The sequence below is a fragment of the Podarcis liolepis genome (assembly GCF_965112155.1).
Source record: "Podarcis liolepis genome assembly, chromosome: 13".
In the NCBI taxonomy this organism is placed as follows: domain Eukaryota; kingdom Metazoa; phylum Chordata; class Lepidosauria; order Squamata; family Lacertidae; genus Podarcis; species Podarcis liolepis.
The window spans coordinates 26864434-26880114 of NC_139573.1; the positions used below are offsets into that span (position 1 = coordinate 26864434).

General features: G+C 40.5%; 3 protein-coding genes across 3 annotated transcripts; all 3 read right to left on the bottom strand.

Moving 5' to 3' along the window:
* Positions 1 to 1327: 1327 nt before the first annotated feature.
* On the bottom strand, positions 1328 to 2288 carry LOC310691072 (olfactory receptor 10A7-like; the record flags this gene model as incomplete). Its single annotated transcript, XM_083470672.1, has 1 exon — positions 1328 to 2288. One exon carries the CDS (start codon positions 2286 to 2288, stop codon positions 1353 to 1355), a length of 936 nt encoding a protein of 311 aa, XP_083326798.1. The 3' UTR covers positions 1328 to 1352.
* A 4895-nt stretch (positions 2289 to 7183) lies between these two features.
* On the bottom strand, positions 7184 to 8125 carry LOC310691059 (olfactory receptor-like protein OLF3; the record flags this gene model as incomplete). The annotated part of the gene is made up of 1 exon (XM_083470657.1): positions 7184 to 8125. The coding sequence occupies one exon, from the start codon at positions 8123 to 8125 to the stop codon at positions 7184 to 7186; it is 942 nt and encodes a 313-aa protein (XP_083326783.1).
* A 3810-nt stretch (positions 8126 to 11935) lies between these two features.
* Positions 11936 to 15166, bottom strand: LOC310691028 (olfactory receptor 6F1-like). Its single transcript, XM_083470618.1, has 2 exons — positions 14898 to 15166; positions 11936 to 12963 (listed from the first exon to the last, which is right to left on the bottom strand). Exon 2 carries the CDS (start codon positions 12952 to 12954, stop codon positions 11968 to 11970), a length of 987 nt encoding a protein of 328 aa, XP_083326744.1. The 5' UTR covers positions 12955 to 12963; positions 14898 to 15166; the 3' UTR covers positions 11936 to 11967.
* Positions 15167 to 15681: the final 515 nt, after the last annotated feature.

The window sequence follows — 15681 nt, forward strand, 5'->3', positions numbered from 1 at the left end:
TGGGTGGTGGAGAATCGTGTGGGGAACATGACAGGAGAAAAATGAAGTCTCATATACAGCATTATATGTTCCCCAAAGGAAGCCAGCAGGGAGGAGGAGAAGGCATGCCCTGCTGCCAGTGGCTCTTTAGGTTGTGAAATGCTTCCATAACCATGAAGTACTTTATGGACTATCAGTGCTGGATCCCTGCCAGGCTAACACACCCTGCTCAGCTTCCATACTTCTGCTAGTCACCTTGGAGATGGGCAGCCAGGGCAGGGCAGGGCATTCCCTGCTTGCTAGGAGACACTGGCAGCTCAGGAAAAGGGTGGCAGGGGGTGGCAGGTAATGCTGAGTGGAACCTCCCCATGAATCAGCGGCATAGTGGGGGGGGGGCTGTGACCCCAGGTACATTTTTTGAGGGGGCATGGCCAGGTGCCCATGCAACAGGCTCTCTTAGAGCCTGGCACTTGTGCCAATTCCAGAGGGCGCTAGGGGGCTGGGCACCCACAAAATGTTGTTCTGGGTGCCTGGCACCCTCCCATCACCACCACCCTTCACCGCCATTGTGACATGCTGCCCACTGCTGCCCAGTCTTCGTCCCCTTGCTGCCAGCTGCCGCCTTACCTCTGGTGCTCTGCCACTATGGCTCCAGACCAGTTGCCACCAGTTGCAGCATTAAAGAAAGAAAGAAACAGAAGCCTAGCAGAGAGCTGATATTTGATGATGCACTAGGTAAAGAGTCATCTGAAAGAGCACTGTTAGCTGTCCTCTGTGTTTTTTAAGCTAAAGAGTTATGACAAGTATGGTTATTTAAATACAAGTATGCTCCTTTAGAAAATATATCAATTAAGAAACCACAAAACATAGCAGGCTTATGCAGTCTGCATGCATTTCTGCAGTGCAAAAGGGCATTTTCCACACCATTACACAGAGTAACATGTTTATTCATTTACATAATTAGATCATTATTACTTTTGTTATATAAAAAATAGACTAGCTGTAGTGAAAATGTAGGTTACAGGTTACTTCACCCTGGTAGGGTTGCCATATTTTGAAGAGCAAAAAGGAAGACACATTTGCTGACTTCTACTTTTAACTATGGATCGCTATGATGATTCTACCCATGAGAAAGAGGACATGTCCTGGGGAAAAAGGACATATGGTAGCCCTTTGTGACAGTTATGTCAAAAACAGTTTCTATGGTGCTATACAGTATGAGCTGCAACTGACTGCTTCCAAAACTTTTTCTGTCTGTTGTCTAAAGGAACTGCCTGGATATTTCTTTTTTCTAACAGCCAGGACTATATCAATATCTGTTCCTCAACTGACATTAGGAAATCTCCATGTTGTCCGTAACACATCTTTGTAGTCTATGAGAAGATTTTCTGACCAAGAATTCTCTTCATGGCTACCTTCACTTCATGGTTCCTCAGAGTGTAGATAATGGGGTTTAGCATGGGTGTGAGGACTGCATAAAATAGAGACAGCATTTTTTTGACTTCTGGGGAATAGTTGGAGTTGGGTCTCAGATAGACAATGCTCCCACTTCCATAGAACAATGTCACCACAATGAGATGAGACGAGCAAGTAGAGAAGGCTTTGTGTCTGCCCTCTGCTGAAGATATTCTGAGGATGGTGGTAATGATGCGTATGTAGGAGATCAGGATAAGTACAAAAGGAAACATGAGGAACAAGAGCGTAGAGGCAAGGGCTTGCATTTCAAATAAGTAAGTATCAGCACAAACTAACTTCAGTACTGGTGGCGCATCACAGAAAAAGTGATTGACCTCTTTGGGTCCACAAAAGGGGAGACTAAAGATCCAAGCTGCCTGCAATAGTGATACGGGAATGCCAATGACCCACACCCCACCCACCAACTTGTGGCAGAAATTCCTGTTCATGACAGTGGCATAGTGCAAGGGGTTACAGATAGCAACATAGCGGTCATAGGACATGGCAGCTAAAATGAAACACTCAGCACATCCAAAATAGAAGAAGCCAGACATTTGAATGGCACAGCCGATGTAAGAAATACTTTTATGCTTCAGCAGAAGGTTGACTAGCATTTTAGGGATTGTGTCTAAAGTGAAGCAGATCTCAATGAAGGACAAGTTCCTCAGGAAGAAGTACATTGGAGATTGAAGAGCTGGATCTATCATGACAACCACAATGATGAGGATGTTCCCAGTCACTGTCACAATGTACATCATCAAGACTAGGGGAAACAAAAACAGCTCTATATTTGGCATGGTTGAAAAACCAACGAGGATAAATTCCATCACACTTGTTTGGTTTTTCCACTTCATTTCTTCAAGATTATTGGATTGGATTATATACTGAAGGTAAAGCAACAAACAAAGAGATTAATAGCTATTTAATACATTTTGCACTGGCTCTATTAAATTGATTTACAGTGCAACCCCAATCCCGTGATCTGTTTGGCTGGGGTGGATTAGGATAATGTGGAGGTGACCAGATAATAACTTTTTAATGTCCCACTTCAATCAATCAATTCTTTTTTCACATATTCAGAATACAAACTTCAAACTTCATCCTAATGCTTTAATTTACATCATGTTGCCTTAGTGTTTTACATTTGCTTGTCATAATTTAAAGTTACAATTCAAAGTTTATTCTAAAGCCTAACATTTATATAGCAGTTGCAGGGAGCTAGCTTTTCCAAAAATGCTTAATATTCTCCATGTCATTTGGTATACCACATCTTTTAGCTTTTCATTTTTATCAAGACTGAATTTCATTGAACATTTCTATTTTTTAAAAAAGAAGATAAATACCTTTAAGTTGATTTTTATCATAGGCAAAAAGTTCAAAAAATAAATCAATTTCCATTAATCCTTAAATGTATTTACTTTTGCACAATAAAATGTCTTAACTGAAAAGACTGAAAAGATATATACTCTACTCTAAAAAGACAGTTTGCAAAGTACATGTCCCAAGTCATGGCCATATTTTATGAGGTTGCAGCCAAGGAAGTGGTGATACTTCACATCTATCTGCCTCTCCATCAGCCTAGATCTAGCAGCACTCATTTCATCTGGGTGCTGCAGAATGAGAGATGAGACACAGAGGCTTCCATCATCATCTTCTCTAGGACCAACTAAAATATTTCTTAAATTAATAGTTTAACTTACTGCAAAGGAGGGTAGTGTTCCTGTATCTTTCATAGCCATGCAAAATTGTTGCTAGATTAAAATAAGGTCTACTTGCTATTAGAGGCTCAGTATTGCTGTCTTATTTTGCATCTGGTCACCCTAACTACTCTTTCAGTGTTAATATTCATCAGCACACCTAATCACAAATCAGCTACTGTACATTGCTATGAGATCATTTGCAGATGAAGAACAGGCCCCCCTTCAGATGTGACTTGAACTGCCCTCAGCACAAGGCAGCATGGCCATTGGTCAAGGCTGATATGTGTCAAAGTACAATATGTGGTGAGCCACAGGTTCCCCACCCCTGTGATAATTCTATTAACATTACAATCAGATCCATGTTTACTCAGAGATAAGACCGATTGTGCTGAAGGGACTTACACACAGTGCAGCCAGTGGAAACAGGGCTACTACTCATTTGTAAGTTAAGACAATACAGTCCCAAATGAGAGAAAAAGAGAGAGCCAACCCCATTCTACTAAAACCTAAAAACATGCAACAAGAGAATCTAAATTATTTGTCCACTTGTACTTCTCCTTTCATACCATTGGAGCCAACTCCTGGGCGCTTCTGTCCCCACTATAAAAGGTTTGAGGCAGCCAGGCCCCCACAAAGCTGATAGGCATTCCCATTCAAATGGTGTGTGTGCACTGTGTCATGTGTCTTCTTCAAGTTGGCACCCCTGTTTCATACTTAATTCAGCACCTGATAATACAGTAAGGGTGTATGATACCCTTCAGAATAAAGAAATTCCTCACCTACCTCTTAAATGTGAAAGAAATTTCTGTGTTAGCAAAGCAGGGGCTGCTTGGTCACTCAGTCACTGTGATTGTGTGGAGTATAATTTCCAAGCCATTCTTCACTTGAGAATATAAAGACAACACTATTAAAAAGTCCTTGCAGGCCTTGATTTACATTATCTTTAAAGTTATAAATCTTGTTCATACTTTTGAATTTCCATAGTTCTGTTAAACTACTAGTGAATAGGATAATTAATCCCTTACTGACATATAAACTTTGGAAATTATTTCTTATGGTAGCTATACTTTGCGTTTCTGAGCAGAAGTTAAGAATGGAGGCTGCCCTCACCTTGATTTTTAATTAGAAACGTGCTATATATTTTTAAAGGAGCAGAATGCTGTATCACCTTAGTCCCCAAAGGCAAATGTATCATTTGGGGATACATTTGTTTCCTAGTAGAATAAACAGGACTAGGATGGGTATCTACTAGTTCCAAATCTATATTACCTCATTTCTTCATTCACACTATTAGAGATCAGAAAAGGGATGCCTGTTGGGGGAAGGGGCAGAATCTGAAGCAATGTGTTTGATGATGCAAGCACCTTTGAACCAATTGTATTGAGCAGAATTGAAGTGGTGACAATTTGAGGTGGACACTTTTGGACTGTTAATAATAATAATTCATCATGGGGGGGGAGAAAATAGCACAAATCTGCATAAAATTTGCATAAGGTTATTAATAAGTATAGATGCAAATTAATGCATTGTCACTAAAACGTAAATAGAAACATGACATCTCATCATATTGGGGAGGACACTAGGTGATGTGTGCTATCCAGGTGTTTTTGATTGGCAACTTCAAGCTCTCTCTTGTTATGGTTCATCATAATTTTTATATTTGACAGTTCAAATCCAGAACTGTCCTCTTGACAGTTCTTCAAGATAAAGTGTGTGGTGGGGAGGGTATGCAACCGAATGAGTACATGTCCACACTGAAGCCACCTCTGATGCCATCATCTAAAGCACAGTGAAATTTGTTGTGTCAGGGGGTAAATGGCTAGCAACATACTGGAATACCGCAGAGTCCATGTGTACTCCAGTCATAGTTTTGTTGTCATTCAGAACATTTCCAAACATAAACGGTTTCATGTGGTTTCCACAGTCACTTTAAGTTACTGAAACAGTAACTTTAAGTTACTGTTGATCAATGTTCAGAAGTAAAAAATGAAACTTTCAGGTTCTAAGCCTTTTTCAAGGAAGTAGGCCATGATCAAGTTTATCCACTCAGCCCCAAAATTTATCCACTAAGCCCCAAATTTTCTCTTTCAGTGATCTGGTGTAAAGATCTGTTCACATAATATGGTTACTACAATACAATACAATACAATACAATCTGGGGAACATATTAATTGGGATACATTCCTTGTGTCTAATTCTCATGGGACAGAAGACTTATAATGCACCAGAGCTCCGTTTGATTTTAGAATTCATTCATGCTACTGGAAACTCATAGTGAACAATTGTCTGCTCCCATTGGTAGTATGGACTAGGAATATCCCTTTGGGAATCACCAATGGGGATAATGACTGTTGATGTTCCATGGCCTCTACTGATGCCACATTTTTCCTCTGACTTTTGTTCCTGGGTATATATAATTAGCTGTGTAATTAGCTTTTCATAAAGAATTTTGGTCTCTAAAAATCCAAGGCTGATGCTTTAGTATTTATTTATTTTTAATTAAAGACAGAAGTTACAAATAGAGAACTATATTTAGTTTCATCAATGGCAACTTTCATCGGGTGTTGCTGTGAAGCCAATGTCCATTACTGAGCCATATAAATACTCATTACTGAAATTCAACAATAATTAGTTTGCGGGATGTTGGTTTACTGCCCCTAGATTATGGACTCCGTGCTTTGAACTCTAACAGGAATACAATTTGTTGAACTATTTTGTTTTCCAGATGTTTTGAACTATTCAGCTCCTAAATGGAAGCCTGATAAGTACAGATAAAGGAACATTTCCAAGTTGGAATAATGGAATAAAAATGTTTGCTAACTTCTGCTTGTAAAATCATCAATGAAATAGAATCGTGAAAAATGTCAAATGTCATCTGTCAAAGCAACTAAGGCAATCATAGTTATTGCGAAGAATGGATTTTGCTTCCAGTTGGAAAGTGGAGTTATTGGTATAGCGCTTCTGTGTACTGTTACCCGGGATTGCAGTTTAATTTTTTAATGAGCTGACCTAACCAGACTATGTTCAATGAGTTCATTCTTTTGGGGTTTGCCAATCTGGGACAGCTTCAGGCCCTCCTCTTCGTTCTGTTTCTTGTATTCTATCTAGTGACTTTGATAGGAAACATATTCATAATTCTGCTAACAAGTTGGACCCCATCTTGCACAGCCCTATCTACTACTTCCTCCAAAACCTGTCCTTGGCAGAAGTTAAGTTCACATCAGCTATTGTCCCTAAGTTGCTTGTGGACCTTCTCTCTGAGACAAAGACTATCTCCTTTTTTGAATGAAGGGCACAAATATATTGTGCCGTCTTCTTTGGGGGCCTAGAGTGTTTCATATTATTAGTTATGGCATATGACTGCTTTGTCTCTATTTGCAACCCGCTGCATTATACTGTCATAATTAATAGGAATCCTTAATAATGTTAAAAATGTGACACCAGAGGGTGCTGTAGAGCAGGGATCAGCCATCAATGAAAGAATGCATTGAGCATTATATAACATTATTTTTCATGTTACAGATAGGTAGCCGTGTTGGTCTGCCATAGTCAAAAATAAAAAAAATTCCTTCCAGTAGCACCTTAAAGACCAACTAAGTTAGTTCTTGGTATGAGCTTTCGTGTGCATGCACGTGTGTATCTGAAGAAGTGTGCATGCACACGAAAGCTCATACCAAGAACTAACTTAGTCTTAGTCTGGAATCTTGCACCACACATTGCTTATATCAAGTCCGATTTTGGGTGAAAGATTTTTGCCTGTATTGCAAAGGGTTGGACCACATGAGCCTTGTGCTTCCTTCCAGCTATACAATTCTATGATTCTATTATATCAACATCATGCTTTCCAATGAGTTCAGATGTTAACATTCAATTGCCAGTCATTGTGTGGACTCATTAAGAGTTGTGCATGTATATGTAAATCAGTCCCCAACCTCCCAAAGGCAAGAGCAGATAGAGCTTATATTTGACTTTGAACTTGCATCAGTTAAATATCTGATAACCATTGTACATATTTTAATGCTGCTATATAAATTTTTACAAATGGTTCTTTAGCTTTCCATGGGGACATTTTTCCTTACTGCTTTAGCCAAGGCTCCTTTGACTTCCTTGTTCCTTAAACTATAGATGATAGGATTAAGCATTGGAGTGACCACGGCATATACGAAAGCCAACATCTTGTCTTGGTTGGGTGAAGTATTTGTTCTGGGATTCATATAAGCAAATGCAGCTGTTCCATAGCAGAAGGTGACGACAGTCAGGTGAGAGGAACATGTGGAGAAGGCTCTGTGCCGACCTTCTGAAGAGTGGATGCGTAGGATAGCACGGATTATATACACGTAAGAAAGCATTATCAAGATGCAGGGGATGAGTAGCACAATGACCCCTGCCACCATAAGCATGATCTCATTGATAAAGGTCTCAGAGCAAGCTAACTTGATAACACCCAGGACTTCACAAGCAAAGTGGTTGATGATGTTGAAAGTGCAGAAGTGAAGGCGCATGGTGAACCCAGTTTGCACTAGAGCATTGAGGAAGCCACCAATCCAGGAAGCTAGTGCCAACTGAATACACACTGTCCTATTCATGATGACTTTATAATGCAAGGGATAGCAAACAGCCACATATCTGTCATAAGCCATGGCTGCCAACAGGATAAACTCAATGCTGCCAAAGGTCAAAGAGATACAGAGCTGGGCCATGCATCTGTTGAAGGAGATGGTCTTTGGACTAATCAGGAAATGAACCAGCAGTTGAGGTACCACACTTGTTGTGTAGCAGATGTCCAAGAAAGAGAGATTGGTCAGGAAGAAGTACATTGGTGTGCTGAGCCGTGGGTCAATACGGATGGCCACAATGATGAGTGTGTTACCTGTCAGGGTGATGAAGTACATGGAGAGAACCACTGCAAAGAGGCACAAATTGGCACCTCGGTCGCTGGAGAATCCCACAAATATGAACTCTTTGATACTGGTCTGGTTGCGTTGTTCCATTATGCAGACAATGTATCTCTGCTGAAGGGAAAAAATCAGAGGAAGTGGGAAGCATGACTTACACTTTGTGGTTTGAGGCGTCACAGTCCCTTTGCTCCTCGTCTAAAAATTAATGATGGACACAGACATAACATTTTAGGAGCACTCTAGGCAAATGGAAAGCATTGTCAGTGTGATGAAATGTTTGCTACAGTACCAGGAGAGTGTAGGAATGGGGGAGAAATTCATTTTGGTTCAATTCAGTGCACATCTTAATGAAAACTGAGTTGAACTCATCTAATTTATGGTTCCCAAGACAACTTGTAAAAAGAAACACAGCTATCCTTCAAACACATGCCTGAATTTTGTAATGTAGTCCTACATTCTAGGGACGCGGGTGGCACTGTGGGTAAAACCTCAGTGCCTAGGACAGTGCCCGCCCATTACTTTGCCACCTTTAGCCCCAGGCCCCCCTTACAGCTCTGTCGAGTGGGTGCCACAGCCACCGTACTGGCCGGGCATGCCAGTACCCCATCCGATGTTGCCCATCCCTTACGGGGATCAGGGACATCTGGCTGGCAGTTTGCCTGCACCATCTTGTTCCGAAGGGGCACTTGGTCCCCAGAATGCAGCCTTGATGCCAGAGCCCAGAATGCAAAGCCTGGCTGCCAGTGAGAAACCAAGCCTGCCTACACAGCTCCCGCCAGCGCATGTCCCTTCTGCCATCAAAGCTGACCCCAGAAGAGTGTCTAACCCAAGGAGGCAAGTAGCTCTGGGGAAGCTGCCTTCTCCATCAGTCATTGAGCCTTCAGGGGAAGCGGCACTGTCTCATTGTGCCAGGAAGGGCTCCAGCCCTCAGTCTCTCCCTGTGGAACGCCCTCCCACCAGATGTCAAAGAGAACAACAACTACCAGACTTTTAGAAGACATCTGAAGGCAGCCCTGTTTAGGGAAGCTTTTAATGTTTGATGTATCATAGTGTTTTAATATTCTTTTGGAAGCCGCCCAGAGTGGCTGGGGAAACCCAGCCAGATGGGCGGGGTATAAATAAATTATTATTATTATTATTATTATTATTATTATTATTATTATTATTGCCAATTGCATGGTCGGCGGTTCAAATCCCCGCAGCAGGGTGAGCTTCCGTTGTTCAGTCCCAGCTCCTGCCCACCTAGCAGTTCGAAAGCACCCCCAAGTGCAAGTAGATAAATAGGTACCACTTTATAGTGGGAAGGTAACGGCGTTTCCATGTGCTGCGCTGGTGCTGGCTCGCCAGAGCAGCTTTGTCATGCTGGCCACGTGACCTGGAAGTGTCTTCGGACAGTGCTGGCTCCCGGCCTCTTAAGCGAGATGAGCACGCAACCCCAGAGTCGGACACCTTTTTACCTACATTCTACTTTTTAAAAAACAATGTATATGTCAGGGGAAACCATGCATAATTTAAAGCAAATAACACAAAAGACTATAACAGAGAAAATGCATCTGAAATGTTTAAATTAGACAAAATGCCAATTTTAGGAGAAATTAGTACAAAAATGCTATTTTGGGGAAAAACTTCCCACCCCCACCCCCCAAAAAGAAATGAAAACTATTATGGAAATGTGGTGAGTTTAATTTCATTTTGAGAAAATTAGACATTCAGATTGATAGATTTGGTCATGCCTGATGAAGAGTTAATAATTGCAGGAGGGACCATTTGCTTTCCATATGCTGCTAAATAGACAGCCCAGCAAGTTTCTCCAGTCTTATTGCCCACGATTAGAGTGTTTACAAACATGCAAATTTTAGATCAATACCCAAAATACAAATGAAATAGCTGTAAACAACACAGTAAGGAATCTTTAAAAACTAACTAGAAAGAGAGAGAGAATGATGCATCTATTTAATGATTAGTGTTATATGACAAGGGGGGAGTCTGTATGATGCCTGAGTCCCTTCCCATTTACTGGGTCCTGTGCTAAGTAAGGGTTAAAAGCTGATGTGAGATTCCATTACTAACTGGGCAATGGTAAGGTAATGGCCATAGCTTGCCATTTAACCACCTTCATCAGCAACTCTTTCTCTAGACAATGATTGTGAATCACCATCTTTTACATTTTTGTATGTGCTGTAAGCCACCCAGAGTGGCTGGGGAAACCCTGCCAGATGGACAGGGTATAAATATTATAAATATTATTATTATTATTATTATTATTATTATTAAAACATCACAGTCTTTGCTGTTCCTCATTCCAAGGAAAGCGGACCCTTGGTAAGCCCCTTGTACCCTTGGAGTCTCTCACCTATCAGAGCCAGGGCTTGGGTGTAACAATAGAATGGATAAGGATGAGGAAAGGTGGATGCAAATATCAAAGGATCATTTCAGTAAAAACAAACACACACATGGAATGAACTGTAGTCCACAAAGGTTTATAACATAGGTAATTGGCTCAACCAATAATGGATACATCCATGAAAACTAAACCAATACCAACAGATGATTCAGCCAAGCTACATGAAGTGGGGAGCGGGAAGGGGGAATCATTACTGTGTCTGACCGTTTTAGGAATAATGTTCTTTACTTGCTGACGCTGTCAGCCACCTCAGGTTACCTCCTTCTGAATTGGCAAAAAGTGCAACATAGGGGGGAAAGAACTTTATTCCTGAAATTGCTCCTGTGAGGAACTACTAAGCATACAGGTGCACATAAACCTAGATGTGGAACAGAAACCATGAATGAATGAATGAATGAATGAATCTTTATTTGCACCAGCCATTGACTATAGCAATAAAACAACAATACGATATACAAAGAATAGAAATAAAAAGTCAATTATTTAAAATACATTTTAGAGTTTTGAATCAGTAGCCGAATAGTTGATCTTATTCTGATTGCCCATCTAAAAACCTTGCAACCTTTGCTATCACCTGCTCATCTTGATCTGAGAAAGGACACTGTGGTAGTGGTTGGGCGACCTGGAATGGACAATAAAAGAGGGGTGAGGAACTACTAAGCATATAGGTGCACATAAACCTAGATGTGGAACAGGAACTATTGTTACTATTATTTTTTTATAAAACACACCAATACATAAGAATAAAGTTTCACTGGATAACCCCCAACTCTATCCCTACTCCTTACTTCATCTGGTGTGTATTGCTCCAGCAAATGGAAGTCTTGTAAGAAACATGGATTTTCCAAGAAGACACTGTAGACAATTATTGAGTTCAGGTTCAGCCTACAGTTCCAAATCCCCATTGGGCAATTAATCAAGACAACACTTTTTAAAGTTTTGAGGTTAGAGCTTTCATCATCCAAAGCCTTTGAAAATAATTTCAGGCTGTACCAGTTTATCAGTTTCATAGGATCACTTGCAATATATGATGTAACCAGGTGATCCTCAACTAAGTCATGCACAAAGTAAACCCATTGACATCAATGGACTCAACAATACTATTTTGGTTCAATTCAAAATAAAGAAAGAAATGAGGCTTAGAAAAGGAAGGGCTTGGGGGTGGGGAGAAAGAGAGGCAGATCAGAGTGGGTAGGACTTTTTCAATTATCCAGTCTCCCTCGTGAAAGGTCGTGCAAGCACCCGAAGCAGTGATAGTTTTGATTCAGATAATAATATTTATTTATTAATTTCATAAAAATTATAGACTGCTTGATTGTAAAAAAACAAACAAACACTCAAAATATTTTACAAAAGAAAAAAAAAGAGAAATTACAGCTATACTTTAAAACATACAGAAGTTACAATACTGAAATAGATTTAAATTATATAACAAATATATAATTCCCACAGTACATGTGACAAGAGAAAGGATTTAGAAAATCAAGAGAAAACACACACATCGCAATCCTCCGGCAGGATGCTCGAGTTTTCACCCTAATTTAAAAACATTATTTTGAAATTTCTGGGGCATTAAGCTACGAGTCAGCCTGCCAACAGACCTCCTAAAAGACTCTTTCACTTCTCTGTTCCTGAGACTGTATATCAGTGGATTGACCAGAGGGGTCAGAATGGTGTAAAAAGCAGAGAAGACTTTGTTTAGCTTTCTCATATTTTCAGTATTGGGCAGCACATAGACTATGATTAGGGTGCCATAATAAATTGTAACCACGGCAAGGTGAGATGAGCATGTGGAGAAGGCCTTTTTCCTTCCAGTAGCAGATGGGATTCTCAGGATAGTGGTGATGATGAACATATAGGATGTCAAAGTCAATAGAAAAGGAGGAAGGATGTAAATGACTGAAAATATGAAACCCATCAATTCAAATTTTTGTGCCTCAGTGCAAGCAATTCTTGCTACTGGGGTAAAGTCACAAAAGAAATGTTCAATTTCATTGGGGCCGCAGAATGTCAACCGTGTCATTGGGTACATCATTATTGACATTGCTAGAAACCCATTAATCCAAGACCCAGCTGCCATGTGAAGGCAGAGCCTGTTGTTCATTAGGGTTGCATAATGTAGGGGCTTACATATTGCTATGTATCTGTCATAAGACATCATAGCTAGGAGACTGCATTCAGTAACGATCAGAGAACTAAAGAAATAGAATTGTGTGATGCAGCCAGGGATGGAAATAGCTCTGTCTGCAGTCAGGGAACTAACAAGGACCTTGGGCAAGATGGTTGAACTGTAGAAGGTCTCCAAGCAAGACAGGTTAGCAAGGAAAAAGTACATAGGAGTGTGAAGGTTGTGGTTTGTCACAACTAATCCAACAATGAGGATGTTTCCAGTCATTGTAAGGATGTATATAGTTAGAAACAAGATGAAGAGGACAATCTGTAGGTCTTGAAAATCCCCAAATCCCTGGAGAATCAATTCTGTGATGATGGTTTGATTTCTCCCTTCTGCCATTGCCATCCTTCATATCTAGGGGGAAATGTAATAAAATTCACTGAATTATTAACCATTATTTGCTGCTGCATACGGTACAATGACTATTAAGTATGGCTCTGCTAGGGATTGTGTAGGTGATTCTCTTTTGCCAGAACTTTCCATATCTTATGTGTGTTTTTTTGAGACACAATGATCTGAAGGTTTAGTGTTACACATTTCACAACAGCATTACTCTTGTCAGTGTATGCTTTTGTAGTGGATACATATGCACTCATTATCAAAGTGCAAGTTTAACTTCCATTAATGGTTTTCCTATTTGGAGCAACGCAAAAACAAGCGTATGAGAATAACTTGCATTTCTACATCCCACATCATTCCATGATTATTGAGTAGGAACATTGTTTGTTGTCAGTGTTAATAAATGCAAAGAACAAGTAGTTTTGTATTCCAGTTTGAATGAATCAATAAAAACGTTGATACAAAAATAGAAGAGTAGGAAGGGGATGGAAAGGAAGATATCTGTACAACTGCATGTCCAGTCTCTTCAGCTTAAGGCCACAATCCTACATGCATTTACCTAAGAGTAAGCCTTATTGAACTCAATAGATCTTACTTCTTAGGTGTTTAGAGGATTGCATTGTAGTTGATGTAGTTCTGGTGAAGTTCAGAAATTTAATTCAAGGAGTAAAACTAATCTTAGTTGTTTTTTCTTTCTAGCAGCCAATGACAGCTGTCCTTAATTGAATATGTGGTGAGTGTATTAGTTTATAGTCTCACCATTATTTGATCTCCCACATCTCATCTTTCTTTAGTTGTGCCCTTGTGACAGATATAGGTGGCCCAGATAAATGAGTAAATACAAGGTAGGCAATAAAAAGAGAACCAACATATCTAAGGAGAGCCAGAGGCAAAGGCAACCTATAGAACTATAATATCATAGAGATGGAAATCACCCCAAGGATCATCTTGCATTGATCACCCTGCAATGCAAAAATCACAGCTAAGGAATCCCTGACTGATGTCCATTCAACTAATGACCCTATGGGATCCTCAGGTGAAGAAGCTTCGGGTCTCTGTTTTTGGATGATGTTCAGTTGCATACTAATAAATTCAGTTTGGGCAATTAAAGTTGATTGGGAGTTATTGCGCAAGAAACCGACATCACCAAAAGATCAGATAAAGAAAGTGAAAGGAAAACATGTGGGATAACATTTGATCAATCAGCTTACTCCCCTGCAAACAAGAAGCAGATCCTCTGGAAGCCAGACATGTGGCCTTGGAGCCTTACAAGATCCTGCAGTGAGAACCGGTGGTGGTGTAATGGTCAGAGTGTCAGGCTAGGACCTGGGAGACCAGGGTTCAAATCCCTCATTGAGCCATAAGCATGTTCTGTTACTTGTCAGCTTGTCATGCAATTGTACAGAAAATAGCCCCAGGAATTTGGAGGCTAATCACACTACTGGCTTCCCACCTTCTAAGGAAAAGCTATCACTCAGATACAGAGGTCTTGGCCTCTTTTCCTCATTGATTTTGTTTTCCCTCCCCCATGAGCAGTGTTTCTTACCTGTACAGTCCTTTATCTCATTCTGTTGAGTGATATGCTTGAAGTGCAAAATATGGAGCATAGATTGACCTTCTACTCTTCTTCATGCTCCCTGTATTATTATTCTCTCTTTCTGGTTCTGATATTTGCATCTTTGAGTTCTGCATGGATTTCATCTGTACATATGAGCCTTTACAGCAAGGAGACATTATGTTCTGAGGACCAACCCCCATACAACTGCCACTTTTTTCCATGTATCCATCTAATTTAATGTCCCTTGGAGATAAGTGTCTCCTATGTCTCATTTAAAGGAAGAACTAAGTCTCCTGGGGTCACATTCAAATTCAATTTTTACCTTCACAGAATGCAATGTTTGTGATTAGGTACACCCACAGAGGTAAGAAAAAAAGAGTCATTCCATTACCTGGAGGGGTCACTTCCTGGTTAGCATGGAGAAGCTATTTTCAACGGAGCCCGATGACAAAAGCACACAGCTGTATTGAGGCAGCAGCAAGTGTCAAATTTTTGCATCTCTAACAATTTTGCACCTGGGGCAACCTCCCCTATGGTCCCCCTCACCCTATGCTGCTGCTGGATGGTGCCATTCAGCCTGGCAGAAAAACTGGGGATAATGTTGCCCAACAAGGCTATGTTGTGCGTGTCAGGTTCATACACCCAGGATGCCCACAGCATAGAGGGAGGCACCTTAACAAACCTAGCTTCATGAACATAGAGTGCAACCCTGGTGACGAGAGCGATAGAATCCCCTATTTATTAGAATTCACTGGCCCAGATGTATTTTATTTGGTTACAGTGGTACCTTGATTTTAGAATGTAATCCATTCCGGAAGACTGTTCGAGTTCTGAAATGTTCAAAAAACAAAAACTCAACAGCCAACAGCTAGGTAGGCCTCAGGATCTTGCACTCAGTGGAAGCCGCATGGCATTTCTGACATCTCAGGTGTGTTTAAAAACCGAAGCATTTACTTCAGGGTATACAGAATTCATAAACCAAACTGTTCATCAATGGAGATGTTCAAAAACCGAGGTACAACTGTATTTTGGTTTAATTAGTTTGTTTTGCAGGGCCTCTGGTTTGTTATATTTTAATAAGTATAACATGTTTACACAAAATATTGTGTGTCTCAAAATTTCCTTCTGGTGTGATGGCAATTGCCTATATCCCACCTTTCAAGATGCAAATTCTA